Here is a 17,092-nt window from a genome sequence, read left to right as displayed (position 1 = left end):
GTTTTTTTTGTTTGTTTTATGGAGGCATTCTTTGCCTTACAGAAGGATCCCCTTCAGGCTCTGTTTAATTACCTTCTGGAGGTTGTTTTAAATAGGCTCTGTCTTTGCTGCCTTGGGAGGTTTGGAGAAGCAGCTTGGAAGGAGGCAGAGGGGAAGGGGAGCGAGCCAGACTGGGGGTGGTGCTGGGCTGTTCCTCCTCCCTCTGGGTGTTGGGGGTGTGCCCTGCTCTGCCCGAGAAGGCCAAGGCCGGTTGGTGAGTGTCCTCTGCCCCTCCCTTGGGCTCTACACCGAACTTCAGATAGGTTCAGATGGCAGTTCAGCTGAGATGCTGGCTGTTTTTGAAATTAGCCAACTTCTGGGATTGTCCAGCCACCTCTCACCCAGATTGCTTCTCCACACCTGCTCCATGTCTTCATTCACCAAGTTGAGAAATCAAGCAAGGTTCAAAGTCTCATATCCACACTGATTTGTTGTTGGAGCCAGTAGGTCCCAAGGGATCAAAACTGCATAGTTTTATGCTCAGCAGAGGCACAGAGGAGATGGACTGAGCCCACACCAGATGAGGTCTTAAGCAGGAATTGTAGTTTAAAGTGGAGATGCTTCAGTGGTCTAGTGAGAAGATGCTGCGGGCTCCCTGTCCTAGATTCCCAGTATGGATGGCCTGTTCACTGCATTTTATTTGACCTCCTGTCGAACTCTTGACATCCTAGGATGATCCTTTTCTATCATCTGTTCGCAGGACTGGCTTGTGAAACTTCAAACTAGCAACCAGTTCTTGGCTTGTGGGTGGTACGTTCCCTGCTGCCATTTTTGCATCCAACATTTAACCCCTTAAAGTCAACGTTTGATCCAGCAGGTCCTAGGGAAAAGCCTAGACCCAAGGAGTCAGACCTGAGTCCTTGTCCTGTTCTCCCCCTAAGCTGAGCCTGGCCTCATACACCCTAGGACAGGAAGGGACCCTGGAGAGACTTGCTTCTACCTCCTGTCCCTGCTTCTGCCTAATTTTAAAAATAATACAAGTCTAAGCTGTGAGGTAATTTGCAGAGGCAGACTATGTAAGTTAGTGACTGAGAGAGAGCCAAAGTCCATGATCCTGACTGTTGTCACTGTGGCCTGGCGATGGGATCAGCCCAAACAAGATAAGATCATGACTAGGAATTTTTGTTGAAAATGGAGATGTTCCTCCCACCTCACCCCAAAACCTCTGAGGCTGGTGTGTTGTCAGATGCCTCAAGAAGAGCCTCAAGCGCCACTTTAGGTTCCATTCCTTCCTTTCTTCCCTGGAAATCTTTTCCTGATATCACTGGAAGCAGTTTCCAATAACCCCAAATGGGTTATATTAGTTAAAGTGATACTAGCTGCTGTAACAAAAAGATCCCCAAATGCACTAGCTTAAATGAGACAGTTTATTTCTGTCCTGTGTAACAGCTCAAGTTCCAGGTGGGCAAGTAGCTCTGCCCCACAGGATTATTCAGGGACCCAGGCTCCTTCCATCATGTTTCTCTACTGTGTCTTTGGGTGTTGTGCTATCTTCATGGCTGAGGCTGGGCTGCAGCCACATCCTTGCACTGGCTCACAGCAAGGGGACAGAAAGCATGGAGAGGGAGGCACTGGCCTGGAAAAGGCACATCACTTCCCCTCAGATGCCACTGGGGGTCTCAACCACGTGGATGAGCCTCATTGCAGAGGAGGCTGGGAATTGTGTAACAGGCCAGCCACCTGGCAGCTTCTGTTCTATGACTATGGACAACACAACAGGACGTGATTTTTGTTGGATAAGGGTCAATAAAGGGCTTGGAATTTGTGCATCTTCTATTATATTTTTCTAGTGGTTACCTTTAATTTTTAAACAAATATTTTAAAGTAGGTAATATATGAACAAGATACAGAATTCTAAAGATATGAAAAGAATAGGGATTTTTTTTTTAAAACTTTCCCTTTTTCTCTCCCCCAACTGCCCACTTTCCCTCCCTAGTCATTGGTTCCTTCTGTATTATGCCAGAAATCTCTATATAATTTATCCTTTTTCTTTAAATTCTCACAATATAATAACTCCAGTGAAATTCACTAGAGCATGATTTGTAATAGCAGAAAGATAAGACAGTCACGAAAGAATAAATACTATGTGATTCCACTTCTATGAGATACCTAGTGTAGTCAATGTCATGGAGACAGAAAGCAGACAGTGATTTCCAGGAGCTGGAGAAGGGAGGAATGGGGAGGTCACATTTAATGGGTAGAGAATTTCAGGTGGGGAAGCTGGCAGTGTTTTGGAGATGGATGGTGGTGATGGCGACTGCCCACGATGTGAATGTACTTAATGCCAGAGAACTGTCCATCAATAGGAAACATTTTATAAAATATTCCGACTGGGCACACTGGCTCATGCCTGCAATCCCAGCACTTTGGGAGGCCCAGGTAGGAGGATTGCTTGAGACCAGGAGTTCGTGACCAGCCTGGTCAACATAGCGAGATCTCATCTCTACAACAATGACAAATATATGTGTGTGTGTGTGTATATATATAAATATTATATATATATTATATATAATAAATATATATACTTTTTCATTCATTCAAGGGTTTTGGTTGGAAGAATAAGACTGCTTTCTGTACACTGATGTGGAAAGATCTCCAAAATATATGACAAGCCTGAGGGGCAGAACAGTGCAGTGACGAGCTAGCCTTTAGAGATGGAAGCAAGTGGTAGTTAAGGGCAGGGACTCTCGAGGCAGACTGCTTGGGTTCAAATCCCAGTGCTGCGAGACTTTGTTTTTTTTGTTTGTTTGATTTTAGGTTTTTTTGTTTGTTTTGTTTTATTTTGAAACAGGGTTTCACTCCTGTCACCTAGGATGGAGGGCGAGGGCGTGATCTTAGCTCACTGCAGCCTCCGCTTCCTGGGCTCAGGTGATTCTCCTGCCTCAGCCTCCCAAGTAGGTGGGACTACAGGTGTACGCCACTGTGCCTGGCTAATTTTTGTATTTTTTCTAGAGTTGGGATTTCACCATGTTGCCCCAGGCTATTCTCAAACTCCTGAGCTCAAGCAATCCACCCGCCTCAGCCTCCCAAAGTGCTGAGATTATAGGTCTGAGCCACCACGCCCAGCCTGCTGTGGGACTTCGGGCAAGTCACTTAATCTCTCTGAGCCTTAGTTTCCACATCTGTAAAAATGGGAGATATATGAATCCCAACCTCCTAGGGCTGTTGAGGGGATTAAATAAGTGAATAAGTCATTCTGGCCAACCTTAGATGTTGATGTGCTCCAGTGTGGGGGAGACCCAGGTGAGGAGGCCTGGGTGCCCGTCTCCATCTTGCCACCGACCCCTGGGGCCCTGGCTTAGTCACTTAGTTTCTCTGAGATGCCTTACCTAGTCTAAAGAGCATCTATCTACCTCCCAGGCATTTGGTGGATAAAACAATAGAGATGAAGTTGCTTTGAAAGATGATTAACTCCTTTAAAAAACTGCTCATTTGAATTGCTTCCCTCTATTTTAGGCAAAACTATTGAGCACGTTCTATGAGTCAAATATTTTATATATGCATATGTCATTTAACGCTTGGGGTTAGTCAGATTGAGCCAAATGTTAGTACAAATAACGCCCAGGTTTCAGAGGCTGAACACAGTCAGGTCTGTTTCTCATTCGTATCTGACTCCATTGCAACTCGGGGACCTGGCAGAGGCCAAAGCTGATGCCAAGATGCCTCCTTTCACTTGTGTCTTCTAGGGCCTCACTGTCCACCGGATCCTCCTTGGGAGGCTTTGGGGACTGGAACTGGCGAACGTCATTTCCACCCACAATCCATTAGCCAGCACCCAGTCCCAGGAGGCCACTTGACTGTGGGGGAGGCTGAGAATCATAGGCTTAGCTGTGTGCCCGTAAATGCAGACTGCCAGGGCACCCTCCCGTACAACAACTCATGTTACTGATGGAGAACCAGGCACATAGGCAAAGTGATTTGCCCAGGGACACACATGGAGTAAGCGACAGAGCCAGGATTTGTCCCCTCCCTCTTTTTCATTGTATCCTGTTCCTCTTTCATGTCTGTCTGCTCTGAAGATGCTAGAGTGTTTTTAAAATATTCTTTAGTTCCTACATTGTCTCCTTTCCTCAGAATTCATTTTCTGTGTATGCATGTGTAGGCTCACTGAGCAATGATCTCTTTCATTGGGGTCCTCCAAATATCAGCATTTCTAGGCAGAGCTGACCATATCATTGGTGAGACTCAATACGAAATAGAAATGCAAGACCCTTGTTCAAAAAGCAAAAGAAGCTTTTCCTTCCTTTCTGAGTTCTCTCTCTTCCCCCCATTCTTCTCTCGTCCTGGCAAGGTGTTTTTTTATTTGTTCTTTAGTGTTTCTCTTCCTTAGCCACAGGGGACACTCGTGGGACAAGTGCAGACCCTCACAGGCACCTGGAGTCCTGCCTCACAACTTGATGCATGGGGCCTGCATGGCCCTCCCTGCGCCCAGGCCTCTGACAGGAGTGGAGGGTTGCAGCAGTCGCTGGGTGGCCAAGAACTCATTTCAGGGAGGTGGCTGAGGCAGTGGGAGACAGGACTACGTGTGAGCTGAGGGTCCAGGCTGCCGGCATGTGCTCCATTCTCCCACTGCGCTTAACTTATGAAACTCAAATTCAAAGATAAAGTCATGCCTCACTTGACATCAGTGTATGTTCTGAGAAATGCGACCTTAGGTGATTTTGTCATTACGGAAACATCATAGAGTGCACTTATACAAACCTAGATGGTAGAGCCTACTCCACGCCTAGGCCGTATGGTATAGCCTGTTACTCCTAGGCTACAAACCTGTACAGCATGGTACTCTACTGAATACTGTAGGCAGTTGGAACACATGGTATTTGTGTATCTAAACATAGACAAGGTACAGTAAAAATACGGCATAAAAGATTAAAAAGATGGGGCCAGGCACGGTGGCTCATGCTTGTAATCCTAACACTTCGGGAGGCTGAAGTGGGAGGATTGCTTGAGCCCGGGAGTCGGAGACCAGCCTGGGCAACATAGGGAGACCATGTTTCTACAAAAACACACAAAAAGTTAGCCAAGTGTGGTGGCACATGCCTGTAGTCCCAGCTACTCAGGAGGCTGAGGTGGGAGGATTGCTTGAGCTGGAGAGGTGGGGGCTACCGTGAGCTATGATGATATCACTGCACTCCAACCTGGGCGACAGAGCAAGACCTGTCTAAAAAAAGAAAAAAAAAGATAAAAAATGATATACCTTCATAGAACACTTACCATGAATGGAGCTTGCAGGACTGGAAGTTGCTCTGAGTGAGTGAGTGAGTGAGTGGTCAGTGAATGTGAAGGCCTAGGATATGACTGTGCACTACTGTAGGCTTTATAAACACATATCCTTAGGCTGCACTGAATTTATTGTAAAAATGCTCTCTCTTCAAAATAAATTAACCTTAGCTTACAGTAGCGTTACTTCATAAACTTGTACATTTTTAAAACTTTTTGACTATTTTGTAATAATACTTAGCTTAAAACACAAACACACTGTACAACTGTACAAAAAAATTCTTGTCTATAAGCTCTTTCCTATTTTTAAACATTTCTTCTTTTTTAAAAACCTTTCTAAACGTTTTCGTTAAAAAGTAAGACACAAACACCCATATTATCCTAGGCCTACATGGAGTCAGGATCATCAATATCACTGTCTTTTAAATCTGGTCCCACTGGAAAGTCTTCAGGAACAGTAACACACAGGAGCTGTCATCTCCTATGATAAGTATGCCTCTTTCTGGAATACCCCCTGAAGGGCCTGCCTGAGGCTGTTTTACAGTTAACTTTTTTTTTTTTTTTAAATATAAATAGAAGGTATATGCTCTAAAATAATAAGTGGCCGGGCACAGTGGCTCATGCCTGTAATCCCAGCATTTTGGGAGGCTGAGGCAGGTGGATCACCTGAGATCAGGAGTTTGAGACCAGCCTGGCCAACATGTTGAAACCCCGTCTCTACTAAAAATACAAAAATTACCTGGGCATGGGGGTGGGTGCCTGTAATCCCAGCTACTCAGGAGGCTGAGGCAGGAGAATCGCTTGAACCTGGGAGGTGGAGGTTGCAGTGAGCCAAGACCGTGCCATTGCACTCCAGCCTGGGCAACAAGAGTGAATCTCCGTCTCAAAAATAATAATAAATAAATAAAATAATAAGAAGCATGGCATAGTAAACATATAAACCAGTAACATTGTTTATTATTGTCAGGTGTTGTGCTAGGCTTTTATATGACTGGCAATGCAGTAGGTTGGTTTATGCCAGCATTACCACAAATGTGAGTAATGCATTATACTATTACTTTAAGATAGCCACAAGGTCACTAGGTCATAGGAATTTTTCAGCTCTCTTGTAGTCTTATGGGACCACTATTGTATATGTGGTCTGTCATTGACCAAAATTCCTTAGGTGGCAATGCCTGTATTAAAGTCAAGACAGCAACCATGTTGGGCGAGGTGGCTCATGCCTGTAATCCCAGCATTTTGGGAGGCCGAGGCAAGTGGATCACTTGAGGGCAGGAGTTCAAGGCCAGCCTGGCCAACATGGCAAAACCCCGTCTCTACTAAAAAAATAAAAAATAGCCAGGCGTGGTGGCGCATGCCTCTAATCCCAGCTACTGGAGAGGCTGAGGCACAATAATCACTTGAACCTGGGAGGCGGAGTTTGCAGTGGGTCGATATCACACCACTGCACTCCAGCCTGGGGAAAAAAAAAAAAAAAAAGACAGTAGCATCAGACCACTGGAATGGGACCTCCTTCTCAGCATTGCGCTGATGACCTGTCCACGAATCCAGCCCTCTTGTGGGTCATTTCTCTGGGATCCTTTCTGTTTCCCTGGAGAAGGTGTCTCCATCCTCCTAGCTGTGGTGTCCTGGGAGCTGGACACAGACGGGCTCCTTTAGAGACTCAGCACTCAGACCCTTGCCTGGTCCCCCTGTGCCTGTGACCATGTCTGGGCTGTTCTGATTCAGCTTCTCTGGAGAATAAACCTCCATTACCTGGGCGGGAACTTTGGGCCTCCCTGCTCCATCTGCTCCGTGCGCTGGGACATTTTCAACCTCTCTCCCTGCTCTCTGGCCATGCTGCCTGCACCTTCACGGTGTCTGGAGCTCTAGTTGGGCTGAGCCCACTCACTCCCACTGAGCATGTGGGGTACACTTCCACCCTCTGCAACATTGCCAACCTCTCGTCTCTTCATCAGCTTACCACCTTTCAAAGATGTATGATATCTTCCGCCTGCTGTATGTCATCTTCCACCTGCTGTATGTCCGCTTCCTCCCTGAGGGGGTTTTCAGCTGGTTTATTCCTTTGCTGTTCTTTTCTCGAGGACTTGGGAAGAAAAGGAGATGAAACTGTGCCTTGGCATCACTGTGCCTTATCAGAAGTCAACTTAAGTCTAGATATACTTCTGTTTTAGAAGACAGTATTCCTCCATTAAGCACGTATTGAGCACCTACTGTGTTCCAGGCCCTGTGGGGTTGGAATGTGCTAGGAGACAGTGCTGAAAAGCCAGTTCCTACCTCTGAGTGGCCTGACCGTGAATCCAGAGGGGAGAGGATGCAGAAGGTTGACTGGGGTGGAGGGTGTGGGGTGTCAGGAGTCTGTGTACAGAGCCTGGGGTCACACCAGGGACAGAGCCCAGACTTGACGGTGCACTTCAGGAAGCTGCTTACTGAGCAAAGAGGGGAGGATTGGCCTTTTATCATTTTTTTTTTTTTTAATATATATATATAACCTCTTAGCTGTTAGGCTTTCACTTAACCTTTGTGCTAGCAGTGATTCCACTTTTTGACTTTTCTCTCATCAGTCCCCTCTGTTCCCCAATTATTATTTTTTAAACATCGACTGCTTCTAATCTGCCTGGGTCTGGAATAGCAGACAATCAAGTGTGTTGGAAATGTGTCTAAAATAAGAGTTAATTAGGCTGTGAAGTAAGGTTTGAGGGACTCAGCTGTGAGAAAAATGCATAAACTTTAATGTATCAATTTTATAACTTCTATTTTTACTACCCAGTAGCCTTCTTAACTTCTGCAGCTTAATTTATGTTCCAGATGACCAACATTGCCATATACATGAGGCATAACAACCATTCTATTATAAAACTTTAACATCAGCTGCTGGCTGTATCTTCCTTCTAGCCCCATAGCCTTCTTTCTCCATTAAAAATATATACTGGCCTTTGGTTTTTTTTTTTGGAGACAGGTTCTCACGCTGTCATCCAGGCTGGAGTGCTGTGGCACAATCATGGTTCACTGCAGCCTCTACCTCCTGGGCATAAGTGTTCCTCCCACCTCAGCCTCCTGAATAGCTGGGTCTGCAGGCACATGCCACCACGCCCTGCTAATTTTTAAGAGTTTTTGTAAAGATGGGGTCTCCCTTTGTTGCCCAGGGTGGACTGATCCTGGGCTCAGCGATCCTCCTGCTTTGACCTCCTAAACTGTTGGGGCTACAGGCGTGAGCCACTGTGCCTGGCCCCCGGACAGTGTAAATATTTATTTACCATGTTTCCTTGATTTGAAAAGGCCTGGGCCGGGCGCGGTGGCTCACACCTGTAATCTCAGCACCTTGGGAGGCCGAGGCAGGCAGATTATGAGGTCAGGAGTTTGAGACCTGCCTGACCAACATGGTGAAATCCTGTCTCTACTAAAAATACAAAAAGTAACCGGGCGTGGTGGTGAGCACCTGTAATCCCAGCTACTCAGGAGGCTGAGGCAGGAGAATCACTTGAACCTGGGAGGCGGAGGTTGCAGTGAGCTGAGATCGCACAACTGCACTCCAGCCTGGGCAACAGAGCGAGACTCCATCCCCCCCGCCAAAAAAAAAAAAAAAGGCCTAATTTATCACATTATAACATCTGTAAAATGAAATGAGTCTTTTAATTGATGGGGGTCTTGGTATTACGGTCACAGTTTTCTTTCATATGTGGCACATAATAGTATATCTTAGGATCAGTGGTGTCTTAGATTCGATGCAATACAGTATTTAGGTCATTTGAGGGGTTTGACAAATTATTCTGTTTCTCCAACCTGTCTCTTTGCTGGAAAGAGACAGCCTCATCAGCATTTGAAAGGAACTTTTTTCTCCCTACAGCCTTCTTATAATAACTACAGGCATAATAATGTCAGCAACAGTAAGCACTTATAAGCACATGCTATTGTGCTGACACTGCTCCAAGAGCTTCCCATTCGCCTCTTAAATGACTCAGTGTTAGAGGCATGGCTATTAGGCCCATTCCACAGATGAGGAAACTGAGGCTCAAAGGTAGAAGTGGCACAGCAGGGAATCTAGGCTATCTCTGAAAAAATTATATTACGCTGCCACTAGTGATTCTGGGAGACAATTGAAGTATCTTCATTTAAATCAGAGGTTTCTACCTGCTTATGACTTAGAGTCAGCTAGGGAGCTTTAGGAAAATGCTGAAAAAAATTATCCAAGGAATTCTAAAGTGCAGACAGAGTCGAGAACCCCTGGCTTCATTGATCTGTGTTAGGTCCCCTAGCTCTGCCATTCTGGGACCTCTCTGGCCCTTACTCTCTGATACCACCCCCAGGATAGGACGGCTACCCAGCCTGGGCTGGCAAGGACAGCCCGAGCTGCTTATGCTTTCGGAGCTGGATCCCTGGGTTAGAAAACATGGATTGGAAACCTTAAACCAATATATGCTTTTGATTTTTGTTCTTTATTTTCTTTTCCTTTCTCTCTCTTTCTTCCAGCTCTGGAGTGCACAGAAAATCAAGCAGGTAATCCAGTTTTGAATTCTCTATTTCCTTCTCCATGCTGTCCTGGACTCAACCCTGCCCTGTCCCAGGGATCTAGTGGAAGCTCCTCCTCCCATGGCTCTTCCAGGCTCTCACATTTGCCCTTGACTCCCTCACTCCTTCCTTCTGCCCTGGCACCCGAGGGCCAGAGTCTCTGAAGCCTGGAGCTCAGGCCAGGCTGGCCTTTGCCTGGGTTCTCTGAGCTCCTGCAAGAGACAGGGCTCTGTCCACAAAATCCTTATTAGGTGCCTACCATGTGCCAGGCATGGGGGTAGAGGGCCTGCAAGGTAGACACGATCCCATTCCCCATGGACTTTTGCTGTCCACTGCATTCAGCTTTTAGGGTAAGTTAGGAGAAGGGGTGCTATCTGTTTATGGCCCATGGTTTGGTATTCTCTTGCCTCAAGTGGTGGAAAGGCCTAACTGGCCACAAGACAACTTACAGCCACTGGTGTCTGAATCTTCCCAGAGAAGTTGTCCTCTTGCCTTCTTCCTCCCCTAATGCCTCTGCTTGTCTCCCTCCTCCCTTCCCCTTCCCTGTTCTCCCTCCCTGCACCCCTGTCCCCACCCCATTCTCTGTTCCTGCTTTTTCCAGGCTATTCTACATCCGGACACCAATGAGAAGATCTTCATGCCCTTTAGAATGTCAGGTAAGCTCCTGGGTCCCTTCTGGTTCTGGTCAGCCTGGGGTGCTTACTCCAGTCACAGCTCCAGGAGCGTCCAGATGTTTTGGCCTAAGGAGGGGACAGAGCCTGTCACAGTTGTGGCCATATTTGCACCTATATATTCATCTCAGCTCACCTGTACAAGACGGGGGCCAGGCCTCAGAATCCTCTATGGAGCTTGCCTGGCTTTTCTGCCTGAGCAGTTGGGGTGGAGCTGGGCCTTCCACAGGCAAATCTGATAGCCCCCCGCACTGCCCACTCCGCATCACTCAGCACTCACTAGGACAGCCTCAGTGATGCCTCCTCTGAGCAAGCCCTGGCTTCTACAAGTCATTCCCCCTCTCTTACCAGTGTGTAGCCTGCTCTTTCCTTCCAAGTCCTGCTCCCTGCCCTGCCCCTTTTAGGCAGTCAGTCTCCAGCTTAATTCTCTATTCTCTGGTCCTGCAATTAGCCCTCCTTTCAGAATGGATGCACTGTTATTGCACTGCTGTGCACATACAGAAGGTGGGATTCCTGCTCTGTGGAGACCAGGGGGCAGAGGGGAATACAAGATCCGTGCCCCCGGAAGTCCCAGTGGTCACTGAAGGGGTAGCTGTGTCTATGTGGGCTTTAGGGCTTAGAAAGCACTAGCAGGTACACGAGCTAGGCTGGCATGCTTATCCCCCTAACAGTTCTGAGAGTCTCTGCAGAGTCAAACTCACGGATGTGCTGACGCCTCCTCGTTGCCATTTCTCCGTGCAATGGTGTGCACCCACCTTGAGTTATGAGGGTGGGGTGGGAGGGCACTGCTACTGTTGCTTTGGGAAGGCCTCAGAGGGCTGGAGAAAGGCGGTCTAAGTCAAATGGGTCAGTCAGGGTCCCCACCCCCAGAGAGCCTGACCTCATTGGGAGCAGTAAACAACCAGGGAGTAGGTGGACATGTGATGTCATTGTGTAAACTGGGGCGTTGAGTGCCCTGTGACCCCCTTGCTTTGCCATGCAAAACTTCAAGGCTCTGAGCATTTTTTTTTCTTTTTATTTGAGACAGAGTCTCACTCTGTTGCCCAAGCTGGAGTGCAGTGGCGTGATCTCTGCTCATTGCAACCTCCACCTCCCAGATTCAAGTGATTCTCCTGCCTCAGCCTCCCGAGTAGCTGGGACTGCAGGCACACACTACCATGCCTGGCTAATTTTTGTATTTTTTAGTAGAGATGGGCTTTCACCATGTTGGCCAGGGTGGTCTTGAACTCCTGACCTCAAGTGATGTGCCTGCTTTGGCCTCCCAAAGTTCTGGGAAGGGCTCTGAGCGTCTTACAGTTGTGGTTGTAGATGCTCCCCAGTCCCTGCACCTGGCACAGCAGGCTCTCACCCTGAGCCTGGCTTCTTTTGTAATTCTTGACCTTTTTGAGTCATGCATTCCTCTGAGGCCCTGATCAAACTCTGGTTCTCTTCCCCAGAGAGAAGTGGGTAGGAGGGCCATGGCTCATGTGCGTGTGTGATTATGCGCACTCAGGAGCAAAGCTTCACTTTAGATGCAAGTCAGTAAGCCCAATCCTGCTGTCCAGCCACTGCTCACCGGCTGCCATGGTTAGAGGTTGGGGACAAGAGGCTGTCCACTGACAGCAGTTGGGGCTGTGGAGGGAGCCTCGCCCGAGGGCTGAGAGCAGCGAGGAGGCTGTACCCAGGGCCTGGCTGCACTTCACCCCAGCTCCCTGCTGCGCCACTGGGGATGCCACAGATTTAAGAAGTTCTGGCACTTAGAGGTGCATGGCTTAGGTGGGGAGGGAATTTTCTTTCCAGAAATGGTCATGATGCTGGCCGGGGAAGTAAGGGCCTGTGTTAGAAAGACAAGCCGAGGGAAGAAGGAAGACATTCTGGGGTCCTTGGAGGATGTTCAGCCTCATGTAGTGAGCGTGGGCAGGGTGTGTTGTGCCTCGCAGGAAATCGTCGGAGGATCACCAAGTGTGAAGCAGTGATGCCCCAGGCCATGGGCAACCCTGCCTGCAGGAACAGGTCTCTGGGTTCCAGGAGAGAGTGAAAGCTGCCTGGTCAAAGGGGAGCAGAGAAGAGGAGGCTGGGGACACAACCCTGGCAAGCGCTGAATGGGGAAAGGGTCTGTGAGATTGGAGACGCCTCCCGCCTAACTGAGCTGAACCCCTTCATTAGGGCCACTGATGGCCTAAGACCTAACCCAGAGGCTCCTGGGTATCTCAGGTGAGATGTGGGTGGATTATCAGGCCTGCCTCTTTTCTTCTCGTTCACAGGTTACATTCCTTTTGGGACGCCAATTGTAAGTGTTATCTTCAAAGGATTTCTTTTTCTAAAAAATAATTTTAAATGTCTGACTTTATGTTATTGCTCACAGATAATTGAGTTGTTGATTTAGGATAAATCAATTCCTGGAGAGAGATTACCAAATAAAATGATACGTATTTCTTACCGCATCTCTTGACGCCGATTGACAAACCTCTTTTCATAAAAAGCCTGATGACTTAAATCCAGCATGGAGTCAAAAATTGCCTTCTTCCCTGCACGTTTTCTGTCCCCACTGTTGTCATTAGCACCTGCTAGTCATAGGGAAGTTTTCTCAAAGAACTTGGGAAGTAGGAGTGGAAGCATGCCTTCTGCAAAATCAAAGTTTAAAATTAATTCAGAAAGAATTTTCAGCATTCTTTTTGCTTAGTTTTAGAATCAGGATTATGTTTACTCTTTATTTTTATTGGAATAAAACATACAGAAAGGTTCATTCATCATAAATGTACAGCTTGGTAAATTTTCAAAAAGCAAGCATATCCAGGGCCGGGCGCGGTGGCTCACGCCTGTAATCCCAGCACTTTGGGAGGCTGAGGCGGGCGCGGTGGCTCACGCCTGTAATCCCAGCACTTTGGGAGGCTGAGGCGGGCGGATCACGAGGTCAGGAGATCAAGACCATCCTGGCTAACATGGTAAAACTCCATCTCTACTAAAAATACAAAAAATTAGCTGGGCGTGGTGGGGAGTGCCTATAGTCCCAGCTACTCGGGAGGCTGAGGCAGGAGAAAGGCGTGAACCTGGGAGGCGGAGTGTGTAGTGAGCCGAGATGGTGCCACTGCACTCCAGCCTGGGCGACAGAGCGAGACTCCATCTCAAAAAAAAAAAAAAAAGCAGTCATATTCAGTAAACATCACTTAGGTAAGGAACAGTCTGACACCCTCCCAACTGAGTTACTTCGGCCAGCTCACTTAAAGATTTAGAGCATCATCAGCATCTCAGAAACCTCACATGTGTCCTTCCCAATCACCACCCCCACAGGAAATCACTTTTCTGACTTTTATATTTTAGTTTTGCTTGTTATTGAACTTTATATAAATGGAATCATCAACATGTGCTTTTTTGTGTGTGGCTTCTTTTACTCCACATTGTGAGATTTGCTCATATTGTCTGTAACATTCGTTTGTTCTTTTCTCATTGCTGTATAATATTCCATTGTCATACATTTTCAGAGTTTCTTTATTCATACTACTGTTGGTGAACATTGGGTTTTTCTAGTTTTGGGTTTACAACAAATAGTGCTGTTTTGAACATGCTTGTACAAGTCTTTTTTTTTTTTTTTTTTTTTTTTTTGAGACGGAGTCTCGCTCTGTCGCCCAGGCTGGAGCGCAGTGGCCGGATCTCAGCTCACTGCAAGCTCCGCCTCCCGGTTTACGCCATTCTCCTGCCTCAGCCTCCCGAGTAGCTGGGACTACAGGCGCCCGCCACCTCGCCGGCTAGTTTTTTGTATTTTTAGTAGAGACGGGGTTTCACCGTGTTAGCCAGGATGGTCTCGATCTCCTGACCTCGTGATCCGCCCGTCTCGGCCTCCCAAAGTGCTGGGATTACAGGCTTGAGCCACCGCGCCCGGCCGCTTGTACAAGTCTTTTAGTGGATATATGCCCTCATTCCTCAAGGATACAGACCTGGGAAGCTAAAAGCAGGTATCAACTATAATAAATGCAATGTGTGATCCGAGAATGGATCCTGGGTTGAAGCAGGTGGTGTGTAAACTGTATTGCAGTTTCTTATAAAGCTAAAGATGCACTTACAATATGACCAAATAACCCTACTTTTAGGTATTTATCCAAGATAAATGAATGTGTTTATTTACACAAAGATCTGTATGTGAATGTTTGTAGTAGCATTTTTCACATTAGTCTAAAACTGGAAGCAGACAAGAATGACCAACAGATGTTAAAACTATTGGGGAAAAACTAATTGAGAACAGAGTATTTGCAGAGTATCAAATTTTCCTGTAGATATCATAGATATTATTCCTTCCATGTTAATTAGTTGGCATCCTCTTGAGTTTCCCTTCTGCCTCTTCCTTTAATGTTTTCTTAAAACTATCAGTATTTAGATATTGTTAATACAGTCTTTGTGTTTTTTTTTTTTTTTAATTCAGGGGTAAAAATTTACTCCTGTCATTATTTATTTTGTTATGCAAATTGGGCCACTTTTGACCCAACCTTAAAGCAGTTTCTCTATTTGACATGCCCCCTTAGTCTTTGAGAGCTTCAGTACTCTCTGACACAACAGGATATTCTAGGTTCATCTTTTCTTTTCTCTTTATCTTTTTCTTTTCTTTTCGTTTCTCCTTTCCTCTTTCCTTTCCTTCATTTTCTGTCTTCATTCCTTCCTTTTTCTTTCTTTTTTCTTTTATTTTGTCTCACTCTGTCACCCAGACTGGAGTGCAGTGGCAGGATCCTGGCTCACTGGAACCTCAAACTCCTGGGCTCAAGTGATCCTCTTGCCTCAGCCTCCCAAGTAGCTAGGACAACAGGCATGTGCCATGATGCCCAGCTAACTTCTCAAAAATTTTTTTGTAGAGACGGAGTCTCATTATGTTGCCCAGGCTTGTCTTGAACTCCTGACTGAAAGCAGTCTTCCCACCTCAGCCTCCTAAAGTGCTGAAATTATAGTAGATTTGTCTGTACAGTACTTTCTTCGCCCCCATCCTAGAATAATTGATTTCTCCAAGGAGCCCTGTTTCCTTTTAGAAGGAAATGATACTTAGAAACCAAGATCTTGATTTTGGGTGTACTCATTGTTACTGGAGTGTCATTGCTTCTTGGTATTCTTAGAGGACAGAGCTAGGAGATACAACTTTTAAAAATTCATGAGTTTATACTGATACCTGTAATTCCCATCAAACATCTCAGTGTTCATTTGTTCTCCCATTTCGTATTTGAATCTCTCCCTAATGAGATTCCAACAGTATATTTACTCACTTGCAAAATCTTATACATACAAATAAGAGTTTTCAGAATTGCTACATCAATACCACTCTCAAAATACTACTAACTAAAGCCCAAGATTTCTTTGAAGTTCTTTTTGTCCTTAGAAAGTATCCTATTGAGAGTACACAGTCAGAGTACCATGTTCAAAAGTTTCTTGAATTTTTTTCTTATGTGTTTATGTTATCTACTTGATGTACAGTTATAGGTTTAACTGATTCCTGTTGGCATTCCATTTTAGTTGTTTCTCCATTCTTATTATTTTCTGATATTTAGGAGATAGGAATAGTTTAAAAGTCCAAGCTATTTAAAAAGATATACTCATAAAAGTTCCACTCCCCTTCCTATCCCTGCTACCTCCTTCTCACCTATCCTCTGTAGGTAAACAACTTCTCCTTCTTATTTTTTTTGTGTGAGAATAAACAGATACAAATATCTGCTTTCCCCCTTTTTTCTTATATAAAATGTAGTATACTATATACAGATGTGTCTAACTTATGATGGTTCAACTTACAATTATTTGACTTTATGATATGTGACAGTAGTATACATTCACTGAAAACAATACTTGCAATTTTGAATTTTGATCCTTTCCTAGGCTAGAGATATGTGATTGATACTTTAACCATGCTGGGCAGTGCAGTTCCCAGTCAGCCATGTGATCACAGGAGTAAACAACCCATACTACAGTGTACTCTGTTGCCAGTGTTTTTTTGAATTTTGCATTCTGTGTTCCACATCCCATCACGTCAACAAAATGCCCATTTTCAACTTACGGTATGTTCAGTTTATGATGGGTTTATCAGGCGTAACCACATCATAAGTTGAGAAGTATCTGTACATCCTTTTGCATAATGGTTTTTTTCGCTCGATGTATCTGGTTTTTGTGGGTTTGTTTGTTTGTTTGCTTGTTTGTTTTAGACAGAGTCTCACTCTGTCTGTCGCCCAGGCTGGAGCACAGTGGCATGATCTCTGCTCACTGCAGCCTCTGATGCCAGGTTGAAGCGATTCTCCTGCCTTAGCCTTCTGAATAGCTGGGATTACAGGTGTGTGCCTCCACGCCTGGCTAATTTTTGTATTTTTAGTAGAGATGGGGTTTCGCCATGTTGACCAGGCTAGTCTTGAACTCCTGACCTCAAGTGATCCGCTCACCTCAGCCTCCCAAAGTGTTGGGATTACAGGCATGAGCCACTGCCCCAGCTCTTCCACTTGATATATCTTGAAAATCACTGTATATCGATTTATAGAGATCTTCTTCATTATTACGTTTTTACAGCTGTATAGTATTCTACTAAGTGGAAGTACCATGATTTATTTAGATAATTTCTTACATTAGATTATTTGTAATACTTTGCCATCATGAATAATGCCAGAATGATAATCTTGTGATATTGTTGGAATATATCTTGAGGGTAAATTCCTAGG

The 17,092-nt window shown here is 45.7% G+C and overlaps 1 protein-coding gene across 22 annotated transcripts in view; it reads left to right on the top strand.

Moving 5' to 3' along the window:
• The window catches only part of SFXN5 (sideroflexin 5), a 134,618-nt gene that overhangs the window by 41,075 nt on the left and 76,451 nt on the right, over positions 1–17,092 (top strand). For 21 of the 22 annotated variants that reach the window (XR_004428181.1, XR_004428180.1, XR_004428184.1 and 18 more), the window contains 3 exons: positions 9,730–9,756; positions 10,370–10,424; positions 12,683–12,708. Coding sequence is in view for 13 of the 22 variants with exons in the window: in XM_033175076.1 (XP_033030967.1) it covers positions 9,730–9,756; positions 10,370–10,424; positions 12,683–12,708 (108 nt within the window). In the remaining 9 variants the exon portion in view is untranslated. Of the gene's footprint in view, positions 1–739; positions 857–9,729; positions 9,757–10,369; positions 10,425–12,682; positions 12,709–17,092 lie in introns of all 22 variants that reach the window. The other variant, XM_033175081.1, reaches the window with a different exon arrangement.

This window comes from Trachypithecus francoisi, unplaced genomic scaffold (assembly GCF_009764315.1).
Source record: "Trachypithecus francoisi isolate TF-2019V2 unplaced genomic scaffold, Tfra_2.0 Lachesis_group17, whole genome shotgun sequence".
Lineage (NCBI taxonomy): Eukaryota > Metazoa > Chordata > Mammalia > Primates > Cercopithecidae > Trachypithecus > Trachypithecus francoisi.
This window is presented reverse-complemented; position numbering and strand designations above follow the sequence as displayed.